The sequence below is a fragment of the Pituophis catenifer genome, unplaced genomic scaffold, assembly GCF_029215685.1.
Source record: "Pituophis catenifer annectens isolate HBS135680 unplaced genomic scaffold, rPitCat1.0.hap2 SCAF_1, whole genome shotgun sequence".
Classification (NCBI taxonomy): domain Eukaryota; kingdom Metazoa; phylum Chordata; class Lepidosauria; order Squamata; family Colubridae; genus Pituophis; species Pituophis catenifer.
The window spans coordinates 118,743,802-118,753,752 of NW_027256881.1; the positions used below are offsets into that span (position 1 = coordinate 118,743,802).

A 9,951-nucleotide genomic window follows, 5' to 3' on the forward strand; every position below is an offset into this window, starting at 1 on the left:
TTTCAGGGCAGAGAGCCAACTGATTTGCATATTAAACAGGTTTGCATGAGAGTAATACAAGGTAAATAAAAACACTCTACTTACCTTATATTCTTAAGGTTTGCTCATGAGTATATTATTTTCCTAGTTAACTCTACAATATCATGTGCGTATGTTTTGTTTTGTCAGCTCTTGCATTCATTTCACCCAGCATTGTCTTGTGCTAGTTTTTGAAATCCAATGGGAGTTACTAACTATAACAGCTGAAGTGCAGATCTGGGTTTGCAAACTCAGATTCAAGGTCTTTCCTCTATCATGATTCAAGTCCAATCAACTCTCACACAACCCAAAATATTTCACAGGGCTATTGTGTAGATAAAACAGCAAGGTATGTTTTACCCCACCAGGTACTATACAGATCTCAAGAATAAGGCAGGAAATAAATATCGTAATAAATGGAATTAATTCCAAACGCAACTAATCTACAGAGGAAGGCACTGATTTATTAGGCATTTTGACATTTTGTAATAACCGCGAACTTTTTATTTTTCCAGAATGCCTTTTTAGGTATGTTCTTCCATGCTCATGGAAAATCAGGACTAAGGGAAAGGACTATTTTTTTTAAAAAAATAAGTGTGACTGATTTATAACAATGCCAATGCAAAGTTTCAATTTTAGATGGAGCTTTTTGGATGTCATGAGGTCTAGTACATGCTACCAGCACATACAGCATATGCTTTTCTAAATTTGCTGGGAAGATTAAAAAAATGAGAATCTCTTTAAAAAGATAGCCCTAAATGCAGCCTTATCTATGTACATCTCTTGTAACACACTGAACCTTACTTGGTGAGGGAGCAGAAAGAAAGTGATCAAGGCACTAAACTATTTACACTATTGAACACAATTTTGGCATCAGAATTTGGATTTTTGGAGAGATGTAGTTTTAAAAAAGGAGTCAATCATAGCAATTCATTTCTTAAGAGAAAATTAAACTCTTCTTCAAGAAACTCATATCTAAACTTCTAGATCTCTCTCTCTCTCTCTCTCTCTCTCTCTCTCTCACACACACACACACACACACACACACACACACACATACACACACACACACACACACCCACACCCACACCCACACCCACACACACACTCCCACACATAGATATTCTCCATGGAAATTTTCTTCATGGAAAATAGGTTTTGTAATTGGTTTTTTTTTTAACTAATAGGATTATATTTTGAACTGCTAAATAATCATTCGTTCTTTCTTGCCACGGTGGGTGTCAGATCACTGAAAAAAGGACATAACATATACATTGCATCCAAATATTTGCAAATCCAACCCCAAAATCTCTAGGGAGGCTAAGAAAAACTCTAATCTGAAACTAGCAGTCAAACCTAGATAGATTAGTGACCTGTTTCTCAGGATGTTTTCTGGGTTTGCAAGAGAAATTGATCGGTTCAACCTTAGGACCTTAGCATAGGGTATACAGTAAGGTTATTCCAGTAAACAGGAATATGAGTTAAATAAAAGATCTTCTTTTTTTCAGTTCTACTGATACTACTCATCTACACGCATTAATCATAAATAATGTTAGCTCATTGCTTTTACCTAGTGCTGCATTTTATGGAGTTCCTTTTGCAAAAACATAGGTAAAGATTTCAAATGTTTGTGTCAAGTACAACAGTTCATAAAAATTGGAGGTCCAGAACAAGCAATTTTTCTCTGATTGTATATATAATGAGCAGATAATAAGAACTCTGCTCCTTCAGTTATTAATATACATAAACATGTTACCAGCATCGATTTGATTCTTGCTTTGTGCGTTATTATACTTGTGGTTTGGGATTTATTATTGTGGAAAAATAGCTTGCCAGGGGCTGCTACTGAGATCTGCTGGGATGTTACAATGTTGTATTTCTGAAGTTTAAGAGGCTTTATTGCTCTTTGTGATTTAATTTGAAGCCTTCTCAGTGCAACTATTTTTTAAATTGCCCAACAGAGGACCACATTCATTTCCTGTTTCAATATGCCTTTGCTACCAAGATAAATGTTTCCTTCTCCCTTGTCAGTATCAATTATTCTAAAATGTAAAGGCTGCAGCTTGGGGCCAGAGCACCTATTTCCATGCAGAAGATCCTGGATTTTCAATCTCTGCCATTGCCAAATAGCAATGCCAGAATGCTTCCTCTCTTGCAGATGGAAGCATTATCTCTCTCTCATTCTCCCACTCTCTCAGAGTAGTGAAGTAAGTTTTATTATTATGACTGAAAGGAGATCTATTTACCAGAAATAGATCGTAGGGATAGCAAAGCCTAGCACCTAGCAAGCTATGTCTTACCAGGAGGTGCTCCATGCCTGGGAAGAAAGGCCAAAGGAAGTGACCTCAGATTAGCAATCAGTCAATCAGAATGACAGACAAAAAAGGAATACAGAGCAAATATTTACTTACTGCCTAGTGCTCCCTTGTGGTCAGAAAGTCCTGAGATCATGTAGGGTCAGTGTCACAGGATTGACCTCACAACAGTCTCAGAACTGGAAGGCAAAAATCTACTAGATGGAACTTGATTTTTCATGGGGAAGGGGCACATCAATTGCTAGATGGGAGACTTGCCTTAATAGTTACCTTACCTCTTCCTACTTTACCTCTACTTTACCAGACTGACCTCTTCCCTCCCTGCTGAGGGAGAAGGGACCATGAAGCTTTGCCCTTCTAGGATCCCAGATTCTGAAGTGGGGATTCAGCTGTTTTAAATAAGGCCCTCTCTGAAGGGAAGCCTTAATTTCACTCTCACAGCAAATCTCTTCAAACTTGACTTCTTGTTACATGAACAACCAGCAATAATTTGTATACCATCAACCAGTTTATAACAATAGCAAATTTCATAGTAATAGATTATCATGAATTTAGGAAACTTATATACCAATGGTTTCCACCATTTTGAAATCAGATGTCGAGTTTTGCAATTCCAAAAATGCCAGGAACCATGATGGTGTAATGATCAGAATGCAGAATTGCAAGCTAACTCTGCCCATAGTCAGGAGTTTGATCCTGACTGGCTCAAGATTGATTTAGCCTTCCAGCCTTCCAGTGGTTGGTAAAATCAGGACCTAAATTGTTGGGGGCAATATGCTGACATTGTAAACAGCTCAGAGAGTGCTGGTATATAAGTCTAAAGTGTTACTGCTATTGCTATTAGAAAACTGAGCTAATTTATCTCTAGTTCAGCTTTCTGCTGTAACATCCATATTTTCTTTTGCAGAGAAACTGTCCATGTAGCTCTTCTCACCCCTCAGCTTAAGAGGACTGACACGGATATCCCCTTTCCCCCCTTTTTAAGCAGGAGAGGAGCCTTATGCCAAATACTAGTCTATTTGGTTTTCTTCATTTCTTTTTCCTCTCTTTTTGTGAGGAGAGGGAGGACTTTAGTTTTTATTTTGCCATAACACTTGCAGCGATTCACATTAAATGAATGATATAGTTTGCTTCATGAATCACAAAATGAAGATAAGTTTGTAGCTTGTTTGCAAACTGCTTAAGAGAGAAGGCAGAGGGGAGAAGGTAATGGCGTGGAAGTGGTCTGCATGAACATCAACAGTTCATTCTTTTCATTGAGCAGAACAATTGGTGCAGATGGCTGCTAGTCTTCGGAGGCCTGAATTTGGGGCTCCTGGCATCCCAGGCCCACCTGGCCCACCTGGCTCCCCTGGACTTCCAGGAGACAGTGGCTTCCCAGGACAGGCTGGATCCCGTGGATTGCCTGGTCTTAAAGGCCCTCCTGGTGACATTGGGCCGAAAGGTCCCAAAGGTGAGAAATTCAGAATATTGCTTTGTGCATCAGATATATTGTTGTTGTTGTTGTTGTTGTTGTTGTTACTTGTTTATTATATTTTATGGAATCCAGTTATTTGATTCTCCATTAAATGCACGGACCTAGATTCAACTTTATTCATTTTTCTGGGTTTAAGCTGCAGGGAAGAGGTTGAAGAAGGCATCATGGTAAGCATTGTGTTGTGCTGCAAACTCCTTTTGTATGGACATGCAATCCTAATGCATTTCCAAAGGGCAAAGTTTGCATCATAATGCAGTTTCTGCCATCTTGGTTGTTTTCACACCCTCCTCCCTCCAAATGTATGCTACTACTGGGATTGCATGAAGTATGAAAAATATTTCTTTTTACATTTGACTCGAGGAAGGAATATGAGGTAATTTTAAAAAGCTATATTTACTTCAGTATCAATAGTTCTCGACTCATGACTGTTCCAATAAAAAAGAATATTTGTTCCAATAAAAAAGGGCTCAGGTTTGAAATGAGAGGTCCTTGGTGCACTTTGAGCTTGGTGGTTTTCTTGCAGATGTTTCATTGCCTAAATTAGGTAACATCATCAGTGCTAGTCTTCAGTGCTAATATTATCTAGTTTGGGTAACAAAATGTCTGCAAGAAAACAACCAACTTCAGAGTGCACCAAGGACTCTTTACGACTGTGTGTTGAACGATGATGATTGAAAGTTATGATGGCTTTGGAGAAAGTGCTTTACAATCTGTATTCACCAGTGGTGGGTTCCTCCCGGTTCCGCCCAATTCCGCCGAGTTGGTAGTGGTTGGATGTCACCAAACCGGTTCTGCCCCCCTGCCCCCACACACCCCACCCCCGTGTTATTCTTACCTTTTATTTGGCCCCACCCCCAATCTATTGCTGCCTCCTGAGTCCCAGCTGATGGCTAGAGGGTAAAAAACTGTTTAAACTCTTGCTGCAGGGCTTCAAAGGGCCGTCCTACAGCTGATCAGTGCTAAAAGAAAACAAATGAGTAGACCAGTGCCTGCAAAAATACATGAGTAGATCAGTGCCTGCAAAAATAAATGGGTAGATCAGTACAGCTCTGCAAGCAGTTAAAAGCCTGGTAGACCAGTATCTCTGCTAAATCCTAAATAATTGTCACATGACCATCAAGCCACGTCCACAAAATAAGCCACGCCCACAGGTAGTAAAAAAATTTAGAACCCACCCCTGGTATTCACACGTATGACTGTCGCACTACCCCCGTGGTCACATGATTGCAATTTAAGCACTTGGCAACTGGATTGGATTTATAATCATTTGCTGTATCCTGCAATCATGATTTGTGATCTTTTTTGTCACTATCCAACAGAAAACAGGAAAAACTATCCATTGTGGATGCTAGGTTTGGTTCACGGCTATGGTAAAAATAGTTGTGAAATCAGGTCTGGTCACATGATGACTCATTTTAACAGAATAACAGAGTTGGAAGGGACTTTGGAGATCTTCTAGTCAAACCCCCTGCTCAGGCAGGAAACCCTTTTACAACTGCCTCAACAGTTGGTCCCCAACTATGGTTGTAAATTCAGGACTATCTGCACTCCAGTTCATTCAGAGTTCTTTAAACGATTTGCGTTTCTAAAGTGCCCCTGAGGTGGATTTCTTTCATCAAGTAAAACCTGTGCTAACCTTACGACTTCCATTCTTTTTCATTAGCCTGTCTGTTCTAGAACAAACAAAAATTCCGCAGCTTTACAAATATGAAGCATCAGTCATTGGAATAGGCAGAAGAGGTCTAATCCAGATCATTGCAGATGGGGCATCTTGATAATATTTTTAGCTCTAATCAGAACAATGGGAAAGGAAAGATTTGGGCAAGATAGGTTATTTTTGATCCTGAGCAAATTGGGATTTGGGGGAGTGGGTGGGAGTGTAATTTGCTTTACCCTGCATTTCAATATGTGTTATTTTCCAAAATCCGAGGTGAGTGTTCTGATCCTTATTCAGCTGTTGAGTGAGCTCATCTGGCAGATAAAGAGCAATGTCATTATTATGCATATAATATTCTATTTCCCTAATGTAATCTGAAGGATGTTTGGCTGCAAGGGTACAAAACTGATGCCTGCAATGGATGCAATTAATTCCTGATGATCTACTCAGGGTAGATGTTCATCAGGTCTGGTGATTCTCAACCAGGTTTGCATATACTGTAGCTTAGGGTGCAAGTTCGTATTTTATCCACTCAGTAAAATTTGTCATGCTGCTATAAACATTTCCGAAGGCACCATGCAGTGGCATGACAAATAGCATATGGTTTTCGAGTAAACCACAGTCCAGGTTTAATATGAACATATGTCTGCTGGAGAAAACTAATTCTGTGAAATAGTTTTCTTGCTCAAAGATCAGAGGTGGCTAAAAAGGAGAGAGAGGAAGTGAAAATTAGCAAAGCTTTAGACCAAAATAGCTTGCTGTCTGACAACCCTACAAGATAATTACACTGGCACACAGTAATCAGCACCTAAAAAGCATGTTATACCTAAAAGAAGAAGAATGGGAATGAATGTGCAAAATAAAGCATGATAACAGCAGCTAATTAACCTGCACAAAGGAAGAATGCAAAGTCTGCATTTTATATCTCACAGTTAACAAAAAAAAAAAAAAACAAACAAACAGGAATAGGTGAGAAATGTAAAGCTTCTGGGAGAATGTGGCCTGCCAAGAGTGGTACATAGATTATATAATAAAATCTATAATGTTTTAGCAGCATTCCTCCTAATGACAGTTCAGTCTGTATCTAGGCAATTCTCCAATGCAAGCCAGGAGGAAGGAAATTCTAAATCAGGCAAAGTCACAGCCTCAGGAAGGATGCCGAGATCCCATCAGGACAGCCTCTATGCTGAATACTAGAAAAAGAAAGGGAAAAAAACCGTGCTTCTCTGTAATGTCTCCCACAGCTAAACAAAACTATTCTGATTTAATGAACCAAATGGCCTTTTTTGGTTGTCAGCATTGCAGGGAACTGAAGATCTGCAGGATCAGCTGTTTCAAAGTGAACTTACATTCCTCTGGTATTGCTTAACTATTCCAGATAAAAATCAAAGCATCTTTTACGCTTAATAGGATGTAAGGCATAGAAACCCCACATTTACTAATTGCAATGGAACGTAGGCACTCTTAGAAATCATGAGATAGAAAAAAGGGGCTTGGTTTAATGGAAAGTAAAACTGACTGGAAAAAAAAATCAAAGTCTTGGAATTAGAAAATAGGTCTATTTCAGTTTGCAGTATTCTTAAAACTCTCTGGTATTATTAACATGACTAGAGGCCTGCATTTGACCATATAGATTAGCCAGTTTATTCACTTCTAAGCTAAATTCAAGGTACTAGGACTTATTTTTAAATAATTTAAATAAATATTTTTAAAGCTGTAAATACAGTAGCTAGAAGTGGATATATCTGAAAGTGAACCAAGCTTTAAGGTCTCAGTGCCTTCCGCCGTGCCCTTAAAACCCACTTTTTCCAGCAAGTCGGGCTGGTTTAAGAAGAAATTTTTAAAAGTTTTAAATTGGTTTGTGATTTTTAATTTTTGGGCCAAATTTATATATATATTAATTGTTTTTTAATATTTGTATTTCATGTTCTTAATTCTGGCTGTACACCGCCCTGAGTCCTCAGGGAGAAGGGTGGTATATAAATTGGAAATAAAAAAAAAAAGGTCTGTTCTCAAGGCCTTTTCCTTGATAAAAGCATCCATCGTAAACATTTCAAAGCATCGACAGAACCCCACATTTCTTTGGACGTAGGTGCCTTAATCTCTGGCCCAGTTACCTCCTTAATCAAAGCCATACCAGAACAGAGGAGTCTTTATCAACAATGACACTTTCTCCACAGGTATTTTCTAGCCAAGCAAATCTGTTTAATTTGTTCTTAATAGTTTTAAGGATGTGCTACAATTGATTGTACCCCCAACTGGAAATTTTAAACAAGATGGCAGGTAGCATGAAAAATGTTTTAAAGAAGCAAGGGGGTAGTAAATATATATGAAATATATATAAAATAAAATAAAATAAAATAAAATAAAATGTGGTTTTTAAAATTTTTTATTTTAGGTGACACAGGTGAGAAGGGGGAGAGAGGATTCCCAGGTCAAGGGCCCAAAGGCTTGCCAGGAACAACAGGACTCCCTGGTAAGTATCGAAAATGGTATCTGGGTCATCCAAGAAATGAGCAAACTATTTCACATTAGAAACCCCATTTACCCCACATTAGAAACCTCTGTTGTAAAAGGTGACTTGATTGATATGTAATATCAAGTCACATTGGGGTTGTTTTGGATTAGCACGAGTTAACCGACACATTATGATTTAGGAATCAGTGCTAGGTTGGCCATAATTTTTTAACAAACCTTGTGTCCGCCTTGGAGGCCATCTGTTTCTTTGGATCTTCAGGGCTGCCACACCTGACACCTTGGTTAAAACACCTTGGCTTAAATATTATGTGTCAACTCTGCCAATGTGTACCTCTTTTAAAATAGCCAGTTAGAGCTAGGTTATGGTTCCTGCAACATAACTGTTATCATTTTTCTCATGCTGCTTTTTACACCTTTATCATAGTGGGCTAAAACTGGGGATTTACAGTACAATAAAAAATCAGCTTGAAAACCAGGAAGCCATAGAAGAAAAGTATTAAAATCAATTTCAGTTGTGTCATAACTGCACAGTATGCAAAATTGCATGAGACAAGGACCAAGCACGTATTGAAGAAATTAAAAATACAACATAAGTTTCCACTTAAAATGAATTGTGTGAGGATTTGCAAATCCTTTAAATTGATTTTGGTGGCGCAGCATTTTGAAGTTCAGCTTTTGAATACTGCATTGGGGATATAGTGAGAATGAGGGGGGAGGCAAAAGTCTTCATTGGTCATAACTGAAGCAAAAGTGCCCTCTAGCGGCCAGTAGAATACAAATAAATACAAATAATTTGGCATAATAAAAATAACTTTATGGTAACTTTTAAAATACTGGATCACAAATAATTCTGTAAATACTATAACCCCTTTATGTTTCTCTGCATCAAAAGTAACATGTGTTCTATTGCTTTAATTTCCTAGCAGACATTCTTCCTCTTCTTTTCCCAGGTTACAGCATATTTTCTATGTCACTTTTCAACTTCTTGTCTGCCTTTGTCAGACAGATCAATTATGAAAAGCCATTTATGGTGTCTTTGTGTGCCTTCATGGAAAGAAGGATCTGAATGTTATATTTACATATTGGGATGAACTATTATTTGCTGTTTTTGACTGAATAAACTACAGTTGGCTCTGTTCACTGAGCATACTAAGCCATAGATCATGGCTTACAAATTAGGATGATTGGGTGTGCATTTTATCTAGTGCAATAAATCCAGATAGTGAAAGTGTTTTCTCATTGAAGAAACCTATTGCCTATTGGCTTAGCAAAGAAGGGAAATTAGAACCCAACCCTCCCTTTTTATACAGAAGATGACTGTCTATAGCAAATTTGAAAATTTTGAGATGCACAGATTTCAATTCCCAGAATTTCCTAACTAGCATGTTAGCTGAAGAATTCTTGAAGTTGAAGCCCACACGCCTTAAAGTTGCCAAGTTTGAAAAACATTGGTCTATAGCAGGGGTATCAAACTCGCAGTGTCACGGCGGCATCACGTAACATATTGGGACTTTTTTCCTCTTCGCTAAACCAGGCGTGGGTATGACCAGTGTGTGACGCATCCGGCCTGTGGGCCGTGAGTTTGACAACCCTGGTCTATAGCAACAAGTATCCTGTGTTAAGATTTTGGAGATTCAGTTTTCCAGAAGACCCAGTTGTGTAGAAAGCCTCCGCTAATATTTTGGATCTTCTACATGGGGTTAGATTAACAGGAGAGACCGAGGCTGATGCAACCATCCATGCAAATAAGACTTTCAAAACTACAACAAAATGATATTAGATGCTTTTTCTAAACTTATGGCCTGGTTTTTGTCTTTGCAGGAGAACCCGGCAAGCCCAGTTATGGCACTGATGGGCGAGATGGTGAGAGAGGCCCACCTGGAACCGCTGGTTCCCCTGGTGTTCCTGGTCCTCCTGGCCCTCCAGGTCCTCCTGGTTATTGTGAACAGTCAGCCTGTACCATGGAAGCTGGATTACAAGGAGGGCAGAATGTTAAAGGCCCATGA

At 38.8% G+C, this 9,951-nt stretch overlaps 1 protein-coding gene across 1 annotated transcript in view; it reads left to right on the forward strand.

Moving 5' to 3' along the window:
* Positions 1-9,951, forward strand: part of COL9A1 (collagen type IX alpha 1 chain) — a 94,489-nt gene extending 84,538 nt beyond the window's left edge. Inside the window, exons 33-36 of the mRNA XM_070932245.1 lie at positions 7-61; positions 3,598-3,786; positions 7,866-7,943; positions 9,767-9,951. Of these exons, the coding sequence (XP_070788346.1) occupies positions 7-61; positions 3,598-3,786; positions 7,866-7,943; positions 9,767-9,951 (507 nt within the window). The remainder of the gene's footprint in view (positions 1-6; positions 62-3,597; positions 3,787-7,865; positions 7,944-9,766) is intronic.